The following is a 21138-nucleotide window of genomic DNA, read 5'->3' as shown; positions in this document are numbered from 1 at the left end:
ACTGGAAAAACCATAGCTTTGACTAGACAGACCTTAGTTGTCTGCTTTTTAATATGCTGTCTAGGTTGGTCATAACTTTTCTTCCAATGAGCAAGCATCTTTTAATTTCATGGCTGCAGTCACCATCTGCAGTGATTTTGGAGCCCAAAAAATAAAGTCTGTCACTGTTTCCACTGTTTCCCCACCTATATGCCATAAAGTGATGGGACCAGATGCCATGATTTTAGTTTTCTGAATGTTGAGTTTTAAGCCAGCTTTTTCACTCTCCTCTTTCATCAAGAGGCTCTTTAGTTCCTCTTCACTTTCTGCCATAAGGGTGGTATCATCTGCATATCTGAGGTTATTGATATTTCTCCCAGCAATCTTGATTCCAGTTTGTGCTTCCTCCAGCCCAGCATTTCTCATAATGTACTCTGCATATAAGTTAAATAAACAGGGTGACAATATGCAGCCTTGACGTACTCCTTTTCCTATTTGGAACCAGTCTGTTGTTCCATATCCAGTTCTAACTGTTGCTTCTTGACCTGCATACAGATTTCTCAAGAGGCAGATCAGGTGGTCTGGTATTCCCATCTCTTTCAGAATTTTCCACAGTTTATTGTGATCCACACAGTCAAAGGTTTTGGTGTAGTCAATAAAGCAAAAGTGGGTGTTTTTCTGGAACTCTCTTGCTTTTTTGATGATCCAACTGATGCTGGCAATTTGATCTCTGGTTCCTGTGCCTTTTCTAAATCTAGCTTGAACATCTGGAAGTTCATGGTTCACATACTGCTGAAGCTCAGCTTGGAGAATTTTGAGCATTACTTAAACTTGCTAGTGTGTGAGATGAGTGCAGTTGTGCGGTAGTTTGAGCATTCTTTGGCATTACCTTTCTTTGGGATTGGAATGAAAACTGACCTTTTCCAGTCCTGTGGCCACTGCTGAGTTTTCCAAATTTGCTGGCATATTGAGTGCAGCACTTTCACAGCATCATCTTTCAGCATTTGAATTAGCTCAACTGGAATTCCATCACCTCCACTAGCTTTGTTTGTAGTGATGATTTCTAAGGCCCTCTTGACTTCCCATTCCAGGATGTCTGGCTCTAGGTGAGTAATCACACCATCATGGTTATCTGGGTCATGAAAATCTTTTTTGTATAGTTGTTCTGTGTTTTCTTGCCACCTCTTCTTAATATCTTCTGCTTCTGTTCAGTCCATACCATTTCTGTCCTTATTGTGCCCATCTTGCATGAAATGTTCCCTTAGTATCTCTGATTTTCTTGAAGAGATCTTTAGTCTTTCCCATTCTATTGTTTTTCTCTGTTTCTTTGCACTGATCACTGAGGAAGGCTTTCTGATCTCTCCTTGCTATTCTTCGGAACACTGCATTCAAATGGATATATCTTTCCTTTTCTCCTTTGCCTTTCGCTTCTCTTCTTTTCTTAGGTATTTGTAAGGTCTTCTCAGACAACCATTTTGCCTTTTTGCATTTCATTTTCTTGGGGGTGGTCTTGATCACTGCCTCTTATACAATGTCACAAACCTCCATCCATAGCTCTTCAGGCATTCTGTCTATCAGATCTAATCCCTTGAATCTATTTGTCATTTCCACTGTATAATCATAAATGATTTGATTTAGGTCATACCTGAATGCTCTAGTGGTTTTCCCTACTTTCTTCAATTTAAGTCTGAATTTGGCAATAAGGAGTTCATGATCTGAACCACAGTCAGCTCCTGGTCTTGTTTTTGCTGACTGTATAGAGCTTCTCCATCTTTGGCTGCAAAGAATATAATCATTCTGATTTTGGTATTGACCATTTGGTGATGTCCATGTGTAAAGTCTTCTCTTGTGTTGTTGGAAAAGATGTTGGCTATGACCAGTGCATCTCTTGGCAAAACTGTTAGCCTTTGACCTGATTCGTTTTGTACTACAAGGCCAAATTTGCCTGTTACTCTGGTATCTCTTGACTTCCTATTTTTGCATTCCAGTCCCCTATAATGAAAACAACAACTTTTTTGGGTATTAGTTCTAGAAGATCTTGTAGGTCTTCTTAGAACCATTCAACTTAAGCTTCTTCAGCATTACTGGTTGGGGCATAGGCTTGGATTACTGTGATATTGAATGGTTTGCCTTGGAAATGAACAGAGTTCATTCTGTCATTTTTGAGATTGCATCCAAGTACTGCATTTTGGACTCTTTTGTTGACTATGAGGGCTAGTCCTTTTCTTCTTAGGGATTCTTGCCCACAGTAGTAGATAAATTCTGAGTTAAATTTGCCCATTCCAGTCCATTTTAGTTCACTGATTCCTAAAATGTCAAGGTTCACTCTTGCCATCTCTTGTTTGACCACTTCTAATTTGCCTTGATTCATGGACCTAACATTCCAGGTTCCTATACAATATTGCTCTTTACAACATCAGACTTTACTTCTATCACCAGTCACATCCACAACTGGGTATTGTTTTTGCTTTGGCTCCATCTCTTCAATCTTTCTGGAGTGATTTCTCCACTGATCTCCAGTAGCGTATTGGGCACCTACTGACCTGGGGAGTTCATCTTTCAGTGCCCTATCTTTTGCCTTTTCATACTGTTCATGGCTTCTCAAGGCAAGAATACTGAAGTGGTTTGCCATTTCCTTCTCCAGTGGACCACGTTTTGTCAGAACTCTCCACCATGACCTGTCCATCTTGGGTGGTCTTACACAGCGTGGCTCATAGTTTCATTGAGTTGGACAAGGCTATGGTCCATGTGATCAGATTGGTTAGTTTTCTGTGATTGTGGTTTTCAGTCTGTCTGCCCTCTAATGGAGAAGGATAAGAGGCTATGGAAGCTTCCTGATGGGATAGACAGACTGAGGGGGAAACTGGGTCTTGTTTTGATGGGCGGGGCCATGCTCAGTAAGTCTTTAATCCAATTTTCTATTGATGGGCAGGGCTGTGTTCCTTCCCTGTTGTTTGACCTGAGGCCAAACTATGGTGAAGCTAAATAAGACAATGCAACTCCTTCAAAAGTGCAGGCACTGCTGCACTCAGTGCCCCCAACCCTGCAGCAGGCCACCACTGACCCATGCCTCCACCAGAGACTCCTAGACACTCACGGGCAAGTCTGGGTCAGTCTCTTATGGGGCTCACTCCTCCTTTCTCCTGGGTGCTGGTGCACACAAGGTTTTGTTTGTGCCCTCCAAGAGTCTGTTTCCCCAGTCCTGTGTAAGTTCTGGTGGCTCTATGGTGGGGTTAATGGCAACCTCCTCCAAGAGTGCTTATGTCATACCCAGGTCTACTGCACCCAGAGCTCCTGCCCCTGAAGCAGTCCACTGCTGACCCGTGTCTCCACAGGAGACACTCAAACACAGTTCTGGCTCAGTCTCTGTGGGGTCTCTGGGTCCTGGTGTGCACAAGGTTTGTTTGAGCCCTCCAAGCATCTCTGATGGGTACGGGGTTTGATTCAAAATGTGATTTCTCCCCTCCTACCATCTTGCTGGGGCTTCTCCTTTGCCCTTGGACATGGGGTATCTTTTTTGGTGGGATCCAACAGTCTCCTGTCAACGGTTGTTCAGCAGTGTGTTGTAATTTTGGAATTCTCACAGAAGATGAGTGCATGTTCTTCTAGTCTGCCATCTTGGAGACAGCTTCATGAAGGAGGTATAAAATGAGATGAACAGGTGGCTGTGTGTGCTGCAGGCATAACAAAATCAAAGTGAGCAAAAGCTGGGCAGTGGAGATCATGGTTCTTGTTTTGACGGGGGTCCAGCCAGCTGCTCAGTTTGGCTCAAGCACTAAAAGGAAAAGCTGGGAGGCTGGTAGGTAGAGATCACATTGGTGGGCACTTGGGGATTTGAGCAGAGGGACAAGGGAAGGGAAATCCAAACTGAACTTTAAGAAGTGGACATATAAGCAGGCTATATCATTAGAGGTGGAAACCCAGAGAGAGGGAAGGGAGGAGGAAGCCACATCAAGTAAGTTAGGCAGAGGGACCTTTGTGAAGTACATGGTAGACAGGCAGTAAAGCCTAGTTGGAAAGGTTGCATGCTGGCAGTCAGTTGGGCTGTGACCCAAACAGTGGTTTAATTTCTTTAATTAGTTATTACATTTAAAGAATTGGGAAACTTTATTTAACACACACACACACACACACATATCTAGCTTGTGAAAACTTAAGACTCTGGCAATTGAGGTCCACATTCCTACAGTGATTTAGGCACTAGGTCCTCTTGATCCCCTCAGGCATTAACTGCCCCCATCCCCTATCCACCCTACATCTCCCTAGGTTAGGTGCTTGCCTGGGCCCTCCAGGCATTTGACTTTGGGCATCTTATCCCTAATAACCCATCCTCCTTCCAGTGTTTTCTCTAGAACTTACTGGTCCTAGCAGCTCACATGAGGTGAGGTGAAAGTCACTCAGTCATATCTTTGCGACCCCATGAACTATACAGTCCATGGAAATCTCTAGGCCAGAATACTAGAGTGGGTAGCCTTTCCCTTCTCCAGGGGATCTTCCCAACCCAGGGATTGAACCTAGGTCTCCAGCATTGTAGGCAGATTCTTTACCAGCTGAGCCACAAGGGAAGCCCAAGAATATTGGCGTGGGTAGCCTATCCCTTCTCCAGGGGATCTTCCTGACCCAGGAATCAAACTGGGGTCTCCTGCATTGAAGGCAGATTCTTTAAAAACTGAGCTATCAGGGAAGCCAAATCAGATCAGAGATCAGATCAGTCGCTCAGTTGTGTCTGACTCTTTGCGACCCCATGAATAGCAGCACGCCAGGCCTCCCTGTCCATCACCAACTCCCGGAGTTCACTCAGACTCACGTCCATCGAGTCAGTGATGCCATCCAGCCATCTCATCCTCTGTCGTCCCCTTCTCCTCCCGCCCCCAGTCCCTCCCAGAATCAGAGTCTTTTTCAATGAGTCAACTCTTCACATGAGGTGGCCAAAGTACTGGAGTTTCAGCTTTAGCATCATTCCTTCCAAAGAAATCCCAGGGCTGATCTCCTTCAGAATGGACTGGTTGGATCTCCTTGCAGTCCAAGGGACTCTCAAGAGTCTTCTCCAACACCACAGTTCAAAAGCATCAATTCTTTGGCGCTCAGCCTTCTTCACAGTCCAACTCTCACATCCATACATGACCACAGGAAAAACCATAGCCTTGACTAGACGAACCTTTGTTGGCAAAGTAATGTCTCTGCTTTTGAATATGCTATCTAGGTTGGTCATAACTTTCCTTCCAAGGAGTAAGCGTCTTTTAATTTCCTGGCTGCAGTCACCATCTGCAGTGATTTTGGAGCCCAGAAAAATAAAGTCTGACACTATTTCCACTGTTTCCCCATCTATTTCCTATGAAGTGGTGGGACCAGATGCCATGATCTTCGTTTTCTGAATGTTGAGCTTTAAGCCGACTTTTTCACTCTCCACTTTCACTTTCACCAAGAGGCTTTTGAGTTCCTCTTCACTTTCTGCCATAAGGGTGGTGTCATCTGCATATCTGAGGTTATTGATATTTCTCCCGGCAATCTTGATTCCAGCTTGTGTTTCTTCCAGTCTGGCGTTTCTCATGATGTACTCTGCATATAAGTTAAATAAACAGGGTGACAATATACAGCCTTGACGTACTCCTTTTCCTATTTGGAACCAGTCTGTTGTTCCATGTCCAGTTCTAACTGCTGCTTTCTGACCTGCATACAGATTTCTCAAGAGGCAGATCAGGTGGTCTGGTATTCCCATCTCTTTCAGAATTTTCCACAGTTTATTGTGATCCACACAGTCAAAGGCTTTGGCATAGTCAATAAAGCAGAAATAGATGTTTTTCTGGAACTCTCTTGCTTTTTCCATGATCCAACGGTTGTTGACAATTTGATCTCTGGTTCCTCTGCCTTTTCTAAAACCAGCTTGAACATCAGGAAGTTCATGGTTCACATATTGCTGAAGCCTGCCTTGGAGAATTTTGAGCATTACTTTACTAGCGTGTGAGATGAGTGCAATTGTGCGGTAGTTTGAGCATTCTTTGGCATTGCCTTTCTTTGGGATTGGAATGAAAACTGACCTTTTCCAGTCCTGTGGCCACTACTGAGTTTTCCAAATTTGCTGGCATATTGAGTGCAGCACTTTCACAGCATCATCTTTCAGGATTTGGAATAGCTCAACTGGAATTCCATCACCTCCACTAGCTTTGTTTGTAGTGATGCTTTCTAAGGCCCACTTGACTTCACATTCCAGGATGTCTGGCTCTAGGTCAGTGATCACACCATCGTGATTATCTGGGTCATGAAGATCTTTTTTGTACAGTTCTTCTGTGTATTCTTGCCATCTCTTCTTAATATCTTCTGCTTCTGTTAGGTCCATACCATTTTCTGTCCTTTATCGAGCTCATCTTTGCATGAAATGTTCCTTTGGTATCTCTGATTTTCTTGAAGAGATCCCTAGTCTTTCCCATTCTGTTGTTTTCCTCTATTTCTTTGCATTGATCGCTGAAGAAGGCTTTCTTATCTCTCCTTGCTATTCTTTGGAACTCTGCATTCAGATGTTTATATCGTTCCTTTTCTCCTTTGCGTTTCGCTTTTCTTCTTTTCACAGCTATTTGTAAGGCCTCCGCAGACAGCCATTTTGCTTTTTTGCATTTCTTTTCTATGGGAATGGTCTTGATCCCTGTCTCCTGTACAATGTCATGAACCTCATTCCATAGTTCATCAGGCACTCTATCAGATCTAGGCCCTTAAATCTAATAAACACTGACAAAAACTGTATTGCTTCTGAGGACTTCCCTGGTGGTCCAGTGGTTAGGAATGCATCTGCCAATGCAGGGGCCCCAGGTTAGATTCCTTGTCTGGGAAGATTCCACGTGCCACGGGGCGACTAAGCACGTGCACCAGCACTACTGAGCCCACTCTCTAGAACTGGTGCGCTGCAACAAGAGCCACTGCAGTGAAAGAGCCCACACACTGCAAGAGTAGCCCCCACTCAGGGCAACTAGTGCGTTGTTCTTGCACAACAATGAAGACTCAGCACAGCCAATAAGTAAATAAATAAATTTTTAAAAAGAAAACAAAACAGGGTTGTTTCTCTGGAACCCATCCCTGCCCCTTTAAACAAACAGCCCTGAATGAGGAGTGGTTTGTCCTATTGCACAAGACCACTCCCTTCCCCACCTTCCCAGGCTTCAGCTAGACTGAAGCCTGGGAAGGCACTTCTCAGCCCACCCCCACCCTCCACCCCCAAGGTCAAGAGTGTCACCTGGAAACCACAAACCCAGAAGCTGGCTTCAGCCCCCGGGGGTGGCCGAAACTCCCCCACAGTACTCTCCTCCCCTACCTGCAGTAGTTCCTGGGGTTCCATCAGCTGAGCCCAGAACCAGGAAGACCAAAAAAATACACTGGGAAAGAAACTAAGAAGAGCTTAAAAAAAACACATGCACAAAAACTCTTTTACATAAAACTGAAAAAGATTTTTACCCAAATGCCTACAGTGTTTTCTTGTTGATAAAATTATAGGTGGTTTTCACATTCTTCTTTTTGCTGACTTGCATTTTTGAAAATTTTCTACAATGAATATCTATTGCTTTTCTACAATGAATAATGGTTTCGGAAGAGATATTGAGGTCTGTTTCGGAAAGAAACAAATCATTAGATCCGGAGTCTCTGAGATGGGATAGAGAATGAGGGGCTGGTAAAGGAGAGAGAAGCTCCAAGACTTGGTGACTGACTGGCTCGTGCAGACAGAGAAGCTGAGTCAGCGGGGCCTTCCGGTTTTCTGTGCCAGAAATCTGGCAGTGCCATCAATAGAAACAGGGCCCAGGGGAGGAAGGCAGCTTCAGGAGAACCAAGCAGAAGGTGAGGGCCATCAGGGACCAGATGGAGACTGGTTTTGTTGATCTTTTTGTAGGTCTTTGTGGCTCTTATTGTTGATCTTAGTTTTTGTTTGCTTTTGCATAGCCTTACTGGGGAAAGATTTAAAGGCAACTTAAAAGGGTCTATAAACTATGAGATGAGTACAAAGGAACAAGATTTAAAAAGAAACCTAAGAAGGAACATAAGATAGGGCTAGGAATAAGGCAAAAACATACGAGTCTTATAGTCTTTGGGCCACGCACTTAGCTCTGCGTCCCAGGTGTGGGGCCTCCTGGTGAGGCCCCCAACACCCTGGAGGTGAGTGTGTGGGCCTGGTGGAGAGAATAAGCCATGTGAGGGTGAAGGGCAGGAAGGAGGAGACTACTTATGGAGAGAGTCAACCTAGAGGGGAGAGCGGTAAGTAAAGACAGAGCCTCTGGAGGAAAAGGAAGCTGAGGAGGAGCAGTCGGAGGGGCAGCAGGAGACCCAGAAAGAAAGAGGCTCGAAGGTGAGGGGTTTCAAACCCTGCCAGGGTCAGGAAAGGAGGATGCTGGGAATGAGTTGCCAGCTGATCTTCATGAATGGTTGAGGAGCCAGGTGGAGTCCTAGCAGGTGGCAGAGAGCAGAGTCGGAATGAAATAGTGGGGAAGGGGAGGAGAGGCCCAGGCTGGGTTTCAGGCATGGCTGGAGAGGCTGAGAGGACTGGGGATGATCGAATACTGATGGAGTACAAAAGATTACATTGTTGACTCACCAACCCACTTGGAGTTGTCTCACCAGTGGATTTTCTCTGATCCACTTACCCTCTCCTGCTCAATCCTCTTTGCAACCAGTTTATGATCCTAGGTTAACCAGAACTAGTCTGTGGCCCCCAGAAAATCCACAGTGCTCTATGAAAAGTGAAGGACTTGGACTAGGTGGCAAAATCCTTTCTAATCCCTAAACTATGGTTACAGGTTACAGATTCTAGGGCCCTCTGAATACACGACTGGTGGAGGCTGTCAGAGCCAAGTTGTTGAGGCCCAGAGATGGGCAGTGACTTGCCCATGGTCACATAGCCAGTGTCTGGGGACAGAATAGGCCAGGAAGTCTAAGCCCCAAACTTTTTGCTCTGAGGTCTCATCTTCTCCAGATGCCCAGGCTCCTGGGCTTAGTGTCTGTCATTTCTCTGGAAGTGGGACAAAGGAACCAGGCCAAGGAGCAGTCAGGGCTGTTCCCAAGCCTCAGGAGGCTGGGATCCCAAGGTCCACACACCCATGTAAACACAGGCCAGAACTGCTCCTTCACACACTGCACAGCTTCCTCCATATCAGTTCCCCACTCTTCTCGTGCTTCTCCCTGAAGGTCCCCTGGGAGCCAGGGAGGGGCAGAGAGTACTAACCCCGCTTCACAACTGGGAGAAATTTAGACAAGGAAGAAAGCAATAATTTGGCCAAAGTCGCCCAGCGAGTTGGGGATAGAACTGAAACCGGAGAACCCATGGGAGATGGGGTGGTCGGCGGGACACATGGCCTGTTGGGCAGGGGTGGAACAGTGCCATAGGTAGAAAAACACACATATCCTGGGGAATAGAGGGTCCCTGTCTCACCAGGGGATGATCTTGCCATCTCCAGCAGGTATGGGGTGCTGGGGAGGGAGAGAAGATGGGCAGAAGCAGTGGAACATGACCACAGTGAGTACAGGTCTGAGGGGGAAACACACGATAGGTCAGGCATCCCTGGTTGGGGGCTGGGCTGCTTGCTTTTCTGCCAGTTTCAAGGGGCCCCAGGGAATCACTGTGCCCCACCTGGCCCAAAGGCCCCCTTGCTGCCCCTCACCGCCCAGGGGCCAGAGAGTCTGGTACAGACTGGTACAGGCAAAGGTCAAGCAAGCCAAGGAGCTGGCCAGGCAAGGAGACCGTTGACTGGCTCTGCCTTCCAGAAGGGTATGAGCAGGGTGACCATACGCCCAGGTTATTAATAGAGTTCCCATTCAATCTCAGAAATATCCCGAGTCTGACAATGAATTGCACGGTCATCCCAGTTAGGGGACAAATCTGTTCAGTGGAGGAAGCGTGGAGAACATTCCAGGAGGAGGGCAGGCCCGCTTCAGTGCCAACTTCCCTTCTCACATTCCACTCCGACCCTGTCTCCCTCTGTCCCACTCAGCCTAGAACGACCTAATCTGTCTGTCCCATCAACCATGCCTCCCAGCCCTGCCCTCTGGGAGGTCTATTTCTAGGGGGGCAGAGCCTCCAGGAGGCACCCTAGAAAGAAGCCTGGTTGCAGGGTCAGGGCCCAGGTCCAAGCGCCATCTTGGCCTTGGCTTCAGTCTCATCTGAAAATCGGAGCTAATAAGAGCCCTCTGGCCCATCTGGAAGTTCAGTTGTAAGAATGGAAGACAATACTGGAGCAGACCAGGCTGCCTAAGCGTTGCCGCAACCAGGGACAGAAAACAGTGGTTTCCTGGGACAGTCAGCACTGCCCAGGCCTGGGAAGTCACTCCCTACTGTTGTCACAGCGTGACTAATGTGGCCTCTCGGCTGGCTGAGTTCCGCTCGCCAGAGGATTTGGCCCAAGCCCAGGGAGGGCGCTGACAGCGCAGCCCTGCTGGGAGCGGGGTTTCCTGGCAGCCAGGCACAGTGGGCAGGTCTGACCTGTGAGAGCCTGGTTACCGCCTGGGGCCTGGGCTGGTTGCAAAAGGGGCCGGTACTCCTGACGCAGTCTGCTCTCGGTCTCACTCACTCTCCCAAGCTGGTTCCCAGGAGAATGAGATCGGAGGGTGTGTCACCTCTGCCCTGGGCACCGCTCTGCTAACCAGGGGAAAGCGAGTAAGGCCCAGCTCCCTCAAGTGTGCACTCACACACCAGCCCAGCACACACACACCCAGCACAAAGATGCTCATGGAGGAAACCCCCGGCCCCCCCCCCGCCACCCCCCCCAACACACAGACCCACTCAGAATTGAGCCTGGGCACACACAGACACATAGACATACAGCCCCGAAGACACAAGACCCAAACCTAGATGTACACACGGAGGCACAGAGACCAACACACATCCAACACACCCATGCATACATGCTAAGTTAAAAAAAATTTTAGCTAGCTTAGGCAGAGTGTAAGATTAATAAAATAGTTTTATTTAGTGGAAAAACAAACACACAAAAAAACTGAAACGTGGTCCTGACATTGAATCATGGCAGTCATAACGTTTTGTTTCCAAAGTGTCAACACAAGGTGTATGGAGCTTTAGACTTGTGAAGCTTCTTTAGTTTGCTCTATCTCATATGATATCCAAGTGCGATTGCTGAGCGGTTTGAGGGATGTGGGGGGAGTATACGGGGAGTCCAGCAAAGTTAGGAAACTAGCCTCAAGATCAAAGAGGCTCCTAAGTGGCAGACCATCCCAAAACTAGCAATCAATAGATTCACCAAAAGGCAATGGCACCCCACTCCAGTACTCTTTTGCTTGGAAAATCCCACGGATGGAGGAGCCTGACAGGCTTCAGTCCATGAGGTCGCTAAGAGTCGGACACGACTGAGCGACTTCACTTTCACTTTTCACTTTCATGCATTGGAGAAGGAAATGGCAACCCACTCCAGTGTTCTTGCCTGGAGAATCCCAGGGACCGGGGAGCCTGGTGGGCTGCTGTCTATGGGGTCACACAGAGTTGGACACGACTGAAGTGACTTAGCAGCCCCAGCAAGGGCAAGTATTATGTGGATACACAAATGTACACATGCGGAGCTACACACATCTCACACGAAGACAGACATCCACATTTACACATGTAGATACACAAACTTGCACACACATGGAAGGGTTCAGAGGTCTGCACAAAGGTAATATCCACTTGAAATACACAAGAGCAAAAACAGGGATGCAGAGGGATGTACATGAACACAAATATGTCATATATACATACCTTGTCATCATGTAGTATTTATTGAACACCCACAATCTGCTAGTCATGCTTCAACAGAAAGAGCCTCTGACAAGTCAACAGGCAAAGCTCCCTCATAGGCCCCATTTATGACCATATGGTGGCCCAGTATCCAAGCCAAAATTGAAGGATGTTTTTTTCTATAGATGGTCACCAATCCGTGGTGGAAAAAATAATCAACTGTGGATTTAATCTCATTTATAAAAGAAAAAAAGTATTTAAAGGAAAACAACCTGAATGCACCCAAATGGGGATCTAGTTGAAGAAATTATGATCAGAGTGAAATAGTAAACAAACATACATAAATGGTTACAGATTCTAATCAGAGTTTATAATAACATGAAAAAGCTGTTAAAATTTTAAACTGAAAATACAAAATTATATCTAGCATAATCACAAGAAATATTTCAAAAATATACAGAGAAAACCAAAAGGAAGTAACATCAAAATGTTACTATGGATTATCTTTGGGAATTAAGACTATTGGTACATTTCAATCTTCTAGTGCTTTGGATTTTCCAGTTTTTCTGTAAGCGAAGCATTTATTGTGAAAAAAGAAAATAGATATTTAAAAACATCAACTAAGGGTTGGTTCCACAGATATTAAAAATAATTTCACATCAATAAGCACTAATTTAAGACTGTATACGTAAGAAACATACATTTCTTTCCAGTTAATATAGTCAATGTTCCTTTAGATTCAAGAGCAGAGCAAAGAGGGGAAAAGAGGCAAATGAGAGAGATAAAGAGATAAAAACAGTCCCAGAAAAGCAGAGAGAGATCACACTGTAGAGACAGCAAGAGAGACGGTGGGTTTGGAACAAGAGGTAAATCCCCTTTTGCTCTGTACAGGCATGGGCCCAGTGCCTCAGAAGGCCTTTCCAGCAAGCCATCGCTCTTTTGAAAAAATATTTATCTCTACTGTGTCCAGGTCTTAGTTGCGTCATGTGAGATCTTCATTGTAGCATGCAGGATCATTTAGTTGATGCATGCGAGATCTTTAGTAGTAGCATTCGAACTCTTAGTTGTAGCACGTGAGATCTAGTCCCCTGACCAGGGATCAAACCCAGGCCCCCTGCAGTGGCATCAAGGAACCTTAACCACTGGGCCACCAGGGAAGTCCAAGCCATTCCATTACTCTTTAGGCCTGTGGTAAGGCCCCTGGACACAGACCTGGAGATGAACTTTATCCTCGGGATCTCCTGCAGGGCTCACTGCTTGGCTTTTTATCTCAAGCACTTAATGAAACTGAAAGTCGCTCAGTTGTGTCCAACTCTTTTCGACCCCATGGACTATACAGCCCATGGAATTCTCCAGGCCAAATTACTGGAGTGGGTAGCCTTTCCCTTCTCTAGGGGATCTTCCCAACCCAAGGATCAAACCCAAGTCTCTCGCATTGCAGGCAGATTCTTTACCATCGGAGCCACAAGGGAAGCCCCAAGCACTAAATGGCCAGCAGCAAATGTTGCCTGGGCCCATGATCCTGTGGGAACACAGAGGCATGAATGGGACTTGTTCCCTCTCCATTTAGCTGGTGATGGTGGGTGGGGGGCAGTGGTGTAGTGTGAGCAAAGGACTAAATTCAGTGTCTCCTTAATGGGCCAAGACAGCAGTGCAGACATTAATGATACAGGTCCTGGAGAGTATTGACTGGAAGTATTGACTTGACTTGAGTAGTGACTAGAAGACGGTTAAAGGAGAAACTGGGCATCTGGTTGGGAGAGGAGGTGGGGGGCACTTTCTAGAGGATTTAGCAAAAGCAAAGACTTGGAGTCAGAAGTAAAAAATGATTGGGGATCAGGGAGTGGGGATCATTGGGACAATCTGGACTTGTCCAGGTTGGTGTCAGATTTGTGGTCTTGAGTGCTGAAATGAGAAGCTGGGAGTTCATTGCAGGCACTGAGATCTAGGAAGAGTCTTGAGTCAGGGAAGTGCCAGGAGAAAGGAAGCAGCACTAGGGGGACCGGGGTGGGAAGCGGGAGTGGCAGAGATGCAGATGCGAGGCGAACAAGGCTCAGTGACCCAGCAGGAGAGAAGACAAAGCGACACGGGTATACTAGTACCATCAGAGGATTAGGGAAGAAGCTGGAATTGGGAGAGACCCCAAAGATCACTTGATTAGGCTTCCTCCCCCAACCCATAGCACCTTAAGTCACCTTGGAACGGTTTGAAAATCTCTAATCCAGAGACTTGAGTGTTTCATTTTGCGAATGAGGAAACTGAGGCATAGAGAAGGAAAAAAAATTGCCTAAGGTCATGGTTGATGCCAGACCCTGAACTTGAACTGGGGTCTCTGCCCCCAGGAAAGGGAGTGTGTCAGGCTGGGCTGAGGTAACAGCCGGCCATGGAGCAGGGGCGTGAGACTCCATCCACATGAGGGGTCAAGGGGCAAAGGGAGACAGGTGGCCAGAGCTCTGGGGGAAGAGCCCAGGTGGGGCATAAGGTGGACAGTCTTGGCCAAAACTAAACTTGGGGATTATCTGAGGTTTCACTTGGCTAGGACTTTTGTCCCACAGCCACGTTCTTTCTCACACACACACAACTTCCTGCAGAGGGAGCTGGGCCGGGACAGAAGGCTCACCTGGCCCATTAGTTGCCTAGCAAGTGTCCCAGGTGTGCCTGGAGAAGGAAATGGCAGCCCACTCCAGTGCTCTTGCCTGGAGAATCCCAGGGACGGGGGAGCCTGCTGGGCTGCCACAGAGTCGGACACGACTGCAGCGACTCAGCAGCAGCAGCAGCAGAGTTTGCAAAGTTCTTATGGCCACTTATAATAGTATATTACTTGGGATATTACCTTTTTTTCTGTGAGCCTCCCTTTCCTTACAGGTAAAGTGGTGCCCATCCCACTCCAAATTCACCTGTTAAACGTCCTTCCAGCTCCAAGTCCAGGGAATGTTCTCTGAATCCCTGCTCCTTTCCAAGTCATCAATCAATGAACCTTCACTCTCAAAGGATTTCTGGGACCAAACTTCTATTTAAATTGTTAACCAGAGTTCCCTTGTGGCCCACTGGTTAGGACACTTCACTCTCACTGCTGAGGGCAGGTTCAATCCCTGGTTGGGGAACTTAGATCCCACAACCTGCACAGAAGAGGCCAAAAAAAGAAAAAAAGCAATATAAATTGTTAACACTGGCATCTTGACCTTCACTAGGTCCTTATGTAGCCTTTGAGTGCTAAGTCTAAAGACTGAGTTCAACCAACCCAAGTCCAAGAAGTTTGGCCAGTGGTTGAGGTTTAAGTTGTATGGGGGTCCCTTCGTGTTTGGGGTCTGAATCAGAGGGCCCTCCCCAATCTGAAACCCTGGGGCACTGTAGACAGGAAGGTTAGAGGGCTCAGGATTGCCCCAGAGCCCAGGGCTGAGCACTGTGCTCCAGAAGGGAGGGGAAAAGGGGAGGGGCACCACCCGCCTGGTGAGGTCATGGGAAAGCAGCTCTGGCGCTGACACCTGGGGAAACCCGTTTCCAGGCTGCTTCCCACGCTAGCTCTCCTGGGAACCAGCTAAGCCCCAAACGGGGCGCCCCAAACCCCTCCCCACAGGCCAGTTCCCATCACTGTCCCATCTAGACCAGCCCTCACCTTTCAATCTAGCCTCAGTCTTTTGGTACCCAAGCTGTCTCCATCCAAACTGTTGGGTCTTGAGGGACCAACATGCTGACCTCTCCAGAAAAAGACACAGAGACAGCAGCTTCAGAAACTTAAGGCTTTATTTGCAGATTCCACATTGCCCTGTCTTCTAGGCTATGATTTTGGAGAAAGCCCCTTCTTCCTTTAGGCTCCGATTTGCAGCTCCTCCCCCTCCTCTTGCTGGGCCTTGCCTCTCACTTCCTGCCCCACTCCTGTCCAGCCAGTTTGGGCAGTGCCTAGGGAGCCCTGAGACCCAGCTCTTCTCAGGCACCAGCCCCGCCCTCCCTGGCCTTGAGGCTTTGAGGACAGCCCAAGTGTCAGCCTTGCTCCTCAGCTGCCCCACTTCTCTACTCTCCTTTCTCTTCTTGGTTCCAAGAGAAGCCCTCTGATCTGTCTTCTCCCCAGCCTGCCTCTAGTCCTAAGGCTCCAAGGCTGTACTTTCTGCTCCTTCTCAATCTCTCACAGACCTCTGTCTTAGTCAATTCATTCTAAACTCTCCAAATCAGGGCTGGACACCTTCCAGCCTTCCGAGATGCCCAGCTGTTCCTCAGGCTCTTCCTCACCCCTGGGCCAAGGAAAGGGTGGGGACCACCACAAGGGGTCTTAATTCAGCCAGGCTGGCTTGAGGGCCCATAATAAGAAAATGGGAATTGGATCCCAAACTGCTTGGAGGCAGCTGACACTGTCAGGATCATCCCATGAAAATCAAAGTACTAGGATTTCTCTGTCAGCCTTGACCACAGAAATCCAAGTCAGAGCCTTCCCTCCTCCAGGCCCTAGGCTCACCCTAGCATATAAGAGCGGGCAGTTAAAGGCCCATGGCTCCACAGTGTTCAGACGGGAACTGAGTCCCATGGGGGTGTCCTGGCCCTGCCAGCAGAGCCTCTCAAAGGCCCCATGTCTCAGGTTCTAGAAGTCTGTGGCCATTGGCCTACTGATCATTTTGCTGCCACAGCTGTTCAAACAAAACAGAAGAACTTCTTCCAGCGGCAGCGGGAGAGAGTGCGCACACCTTTGGCGTTCAGTTTCTTCTCCAGCCGGGCTTTGTGCTCAATGGCACTGAGAATGGCCGAGTCAAACACCTCTTTCAAGTTCTTCTGCGTCAAGGCAGAGCACTCCAGGTAGCAGCAGGCCCGGATCTTCTCGGCCAGACCCTGAGCCTGGGGTTGAGGCACCGGGCCTTCCCGGCCCCCCTGGTCCAGCTGAATCAGTACATTGACATCATCCCTCAGGTCCGCCTGGGTACCCACCAGCAGCACGGGCGCCTGGGGATTGTGAGTACGAATCTCTGGCAGCCATTTCTCTGTGATGTTTTGGAAGGAGCTGGGCTGCACCACACTGAAGCAGGCCAGGAAGACATCTGTATCCGGGTAGCAGAGGGAGCGAAGGCGGTCAAGGTCTTCCTAGGATGGAAAGTTCAGGCCATTATTCCTTGCCACAGGATGCAGGGAATCCCTTGCCACCTGGGTTTTAGAGACTGAGACTCATAACTAAGTGCCCAAGGCCTTCTCCATTCCTGATGGACCCGGGATCTTCCCAGCCTCCAACCCACCTCACCCCAGACCAGTAGAGGATGCTCCTACTTCTCACCTGTCCCGCTGTGTCCCAGAGCTCAATGCGCACCGGGGCTCCATCAACCAGGACTTGCACTGCAGGGGAGAGGCAGGCGAAAGACTGAGTTAGAAAGAGCGTTCTGAGATTAGGTTTGACGTATTTACACTACCGTGTATAAAATAGATAGCTAGTGGGAACCTACAGTACAGCCCAGAGAGCTCAGCTCTGTGCTCTGTGATGGGTGGTATGGGGGGAGGCGAGTGTTCAAGAGGGAGGCATACGTGTATATATATAGCTGATTCACTTCGTTGCAGGGCAGAAACTAACACAATTTTGTAAAGAAATTATACTCGAATAAAGAAAAGAAAAAGAGGTTTCCCTGGTGGCTCAGTGGTAAAGAATCCATCTGCCAATGCAGGAGACACTGGTTCGAGCCTTGGTCCAGGAAGATCCCACATGCCTCAGAGCAACTGAACCCATGACCACAACTATTGAGCCTGTGCTCCAGAGCCCTGGAACCGAAACGAAACATGAGGTAACTACTGAAGCCGGGACGCTCTAGAGCCGGTGCTCCGCAACAAGTGAAGCCGCCGCAGTGAGAAGCAGCGAACTACAATTTACAGTAGTCCCCGCTCGCCGCAACTAGAGAAAAACCCGCGCAGCAACGAAGACCCAGCACAGCCAAAGATAAATGAAAAAAAAATTTTTTTTAAGAAAAAGAAAGAGCGTACTTGATCCCACCAAGCCTCAGCAGCGCCACCTTGGGGCCTGCTCCCGCCAGCCTCCCGGGGGGGTTCGGCGCACTGGTTCCTCTGCTCCAGCCGCAGCCCCTGAGTGCACAACCCCACCCCCAGCCACGCGGCAGCCGCGGCCGTTGAACGTACCGGAGAAGGTGTCCAGCGCTGTGGGCCGGTAGCGCGCGGGGTACCCATTGCAGGTGTAGCTGACGATGAGGCTGCTCTTGCCCACCGCGCCGTCGCCCACCAGCACGCACTTTATGCCCAGCTCGGGGGAGGCGCTGCCCCGTCCCGGGGGAGGGGTCGGGGATCGGAGCGGGGACGACTCGGCTTCGCTTAGCTCCCGCGGGGGCATGACCCGCTCCGGGGACAGCCGAGGACCAGGCTCCGCTGTGATCGGTGAAGCACGTTCCGTAGGTTGCCTCTGACTGAATCCGCGGAAACCCAGCTCAACCGCCAGCCGCTACCCTTGGGTTTATGTGGACCCCGCCCACCTCATCTGCATACCCCAAGCGGCCTCGGACCCCGCCCACCCTCCGAGCCTCCTCTAGGACCTCCCTCTACAGCACGCCCCAAGAGGTCAGGCAGTCTCTAACATCAGGAGGTAGAGACGCGGGCCGAAAACTGACGCTCAGGGGATCACACAAGTTCGAGAACAAAGAATTGCCCAGATGAGGCAGATCTCGGTATCCTGGCAGAGACAGATATCCAGGATTTATTGTTAGGAAGAAGAAGCAAATTGCAGAACACATAATGCAACATTTTCAAATTAAACGTTTATTCAAATCAAAACAATAAAAAAGACATGTTTGAGTATTAAAAAGTCTGGATAATAATTTTATTAATGAATTACTTTTTAAAAATAAAGAGATCATGAAGAGGCAGAAGATAAGCTCAAGAGGGAACACGGCAGGCAAGAATGTATTGTACCTCTTCCACGGAAGAGCTTCCTCTAGATTCAGCCTGAAGGCAGGCTTTAAACACCTTCACTCTGCTCCTTTAAAGGATCTCGGGATGCTGGAGAAGCTAGCTGGGGAGGATCTTCAAGGACAATTCTCCAATTGAATATTTTCTGTATCCCCAAAGTCTCTAATATTATCTTCATCATCATCAAAAGCACATAATAATTACCTGTTTGCTGATGCTGTCCTGGGTCACCCATTGTCCTTGCCCTAGAAGATGTTTATAGATAGATACATGATATCTCATGTAACTCTAGGAAGGTCACCAAGAGAGCAAGTGAAGAATAGCCTGATGCTAATTTCATCTCTTTATTGTAGCCACACCGGGTGACAACAGGCCCAGAATCCTTTCTCTGAATTCCAAGCCTGTACGAAGATCTCAGCCTATATAAAGATCATTGAAAACACCTCCTTCACGAGTTGTTGAAGGGAGAGTGTTGGGAGTAGGTCAGTGAAAATTGAAGAAAAGAAATCATTGTATTTTTCAAGCAGTAGGTAGTATAAAAATCCCTAAGTCCAAATCTCAAAATCTCTTGAAAAAATGTTTCAAGATTTCTGATTTTTATTCCTTACCCCACCCCTACCACCAACTGTTGATCAAATGTTGAGGACAACAACTAGAAAGTTGCCGATTTAATCATTAAAAACTTGACTGTGCGGAAATGGTAGGATCCCCAGTATTGACTTCTGTATCCCAGTGTCTACATCCTACATTCCTTACCTCCAAGTATCTGTGGATGCTAATAACCCCTAATTATAGCCCCTATGACTCCTCAGACACATCCACACAAGACATCCGGCAAGTGAAAGAAGCCTGAAAGTGCTGCCTTCACACTGTGTCGCCCAGAAGGTCTGAAAGCTATTCTTTTCGCTGTCCTGGAAAGGGAGGCAAGAATGGGGATTTGAAAAGACCTAGACATCAAGAGACCTGCCCCAGTATTCCCACTTCTTCAACTCATTAGCTGTGTAATTCCTGAGAGATCACTTGCTCCATCTCAGCTATAACATGCTAGGTGAAGCTTCCTTATTTCATATTTATTTCTTAAATATTTCTTATTTCTGGTGCTAGCAATCTGTGATTCAGGGAACCTAGGGAAATTGCCCCAGTCTGGGTGTCTGGGACAAAATTACTACACACACACTCTTCTTCACCATGCTCTTATCCTTTTACCCAAACTATTATTAAAAAAACTTTTATTGTAGCTGTAAATTTGAGAGTAATCATGTTTAATTCTTTCTGCAGGTAGAAGGGAATAGAAATAATACAAATGGGGGAGGTATCAGCTGGTCATGGTTAAACCCCACTTGGCCTGCAACAGGCCATTCTTTGCTGGCCCTGTGGGTGGGGACACTTTCTAACCTGGGTCTCTCTGTCTGAGCTGGTTTAGGGACAGACTTGTCAGCAAGAGGGGGGAAGGAGGAGACAACCTGGGGAGCTGGTGAGTCATCTATTTCTCACTAAAGACTTGCAATTCTGGTTGCTGCTGTTGCTGGGAAAGTCCCCTCCTGAGGGTGGCCTGAGTCTTGTTCCTGTCCACCTGAGAAATTGTCCCAACTTCCAGTCAGATACACATTTGCTAAGATTAAAATGTTGCCTTGACTTTCTCCTTGGAGGGATGATCGAATTTAGGACTGGAGCAGGAAACATACAAGATGAGCCTGGAACATTTTGTAGTACAGAAAGTAAGGAAGTGCCAAACAAACAAAGCAACAGGAAGCTGGAGATACATTAGAGGACCCAGGAGCCAACTGAAAGAGCTTCCACAGGCCAAATCTGGGACAGTTTGAGCAATAAAATAAACCAGCATTGGATTATAACCCAAAATATAAAATAAATAGCATATCTATTCTGATATAAATAGGGGATAATATACAAACTTCCCATGAATGATCTTGTGAATGCTTCTACTGTATGTAGATGCGCTACCCTTAAAGAAGAGAGTAAACCACCACTCCTGTGGGCCATGCATAGTGACTTCCTTGCAAAGATTGAAAAGGGTAGGGAAGAAAACAACTTTACAGTGGAAAATCCAGACAAACACCACCTCAAGCAGGTGATCAAGATTAAGATCAACATTGATAAGTCAAGTTGATGGTATGTACCTTTGATGTGATGCAAAGAGAATGACATTTTACCTCTGTGGCCTTCCTCTCAAGAATTCCAGTCTAATCGTGAGAAAAACAGGAAAAGTTCCAACTGAGAGACTCTACCAAAAGGTGGTCCAGTACTTCTCAAAACTGTCAAGGTCATCAAACAAGATAAGTATGGAAAACGGCCCCAGACAAGAGGAGCCCAAGGAGACATGACAACTAAACGTAATGTGGTATTCTGGGTGGGACTTTGGAAGAGAAAGAGGGCATTAGGTAAAAACTAAGGAATTCTGAATAAAATGTAAACCTGAGTTAATAATAATGGACTAATTCTGGTTCATTAATTGTGATAAGCAGTGACATCAAAATGTACAATCAGTTCAGTTCAGTCACTCAGTCATGTCTGACTCTTTGAGACCCCATGGACTGAAGCATGCCAGGCCTCCCTGT

General features: G+C 47.5%; 1 protein-coding gene and 1 long non-coding RNA gene across 3 annotated transcripts; both read right to left on the bottom strand.

The window, feature by feature from the left end:
* Positions 1 to 2973: 2973 nt before the first annotated feature.
* LOC147364740 (uncharacterized) lies at positions 2974 to 8349 on the bottom strand. Of its 2 annotated transcripts, none has more exons than XR_015133557.1 (3): positions 8034 to 8349; positions 7423 to 7570; positions 2974 to 3653 (listed from the first exon to the last, which is right to left on the bottom strand). It is a non-coding gene; the product is annotated as an uncharacterized LOC147364740 (long non-coding RNA). The 2 variants fall into 2 exon arrangements; XR_015133558.1 differs by lacking the exon at positions 8034 to 8349 and adding an exon at positions 7674 to 7951.
* Positions 8350 to 15406: 7057 nt separating this feature from the next.
* On the bottom strand, positions 15407 to 18086 carry RHOV (ras homolog family member V). The gene is made up of 3 exons (XM_086321862.1): positions 17783 to 18086; positions 16935 to 16993; positions 15407 to 16747 (listed from the first exon to the last, which is right to left on the bottom strand). The coding sequence occupies exons 1-3, from the start codon at positions 17988 to 17990 to the stop codon at positions 16304 to 16306; spliced, it is 711 nt and encodes a 236-aa protein (XP_086177988.1). The 5' UTR covers positions 17991 to 18086; the 3' UTR covers positions 15407 to 16303.
* Between the last annotated feature and the right edge of the window lie 3052 nt (positions 18087 to 21138).

This window comes from Bos grunniens, chromosome 10 (assembly GCF_055505025.1).
Source record: "Bos grunniens cultivar Pamir isolate PY7600 chromosome 10, Bosgru_T2T1.0, whole genome shotgun sequence".
NCBI classification, from domain to species: Eukaryota; Metazoa; Chordata; class Mammalia; order Artiodactyla; family Bovidae; genus Bos; species Bos grunniens.
This window is presented reverse-complemented; position numbering and strand designations above follow the sequence as displayed.

What these genes read in the sequence shown, in the direction of transcription:
- RHOV (XM_086321862.1), bottom strand. Translation starts at nt 17,990, where the DNA reads ATGCCCCCGCGGGAGCTAAGCGAAGCCGAGTCGTCCCCGCTCCGATCC. An exon ending in AGCGCTGGACACCTTCTCCG is followed by an intron (nt 16,994 to 17,782) that starts GTACGTTCAACG and finishes TCTCCCCTGCAG; the next exon opens with TGCAAGTCCTGGTTGATGGA. An exon ending in TCTGGGACACAGCGGGACAG is followed by an intron (nt 16,748 to 16,934) that starts GTGAGAAGTAGG and finishes TTTCCATCCTAG; the next exon opens with GAAGACCTTGACCGCCTTCG.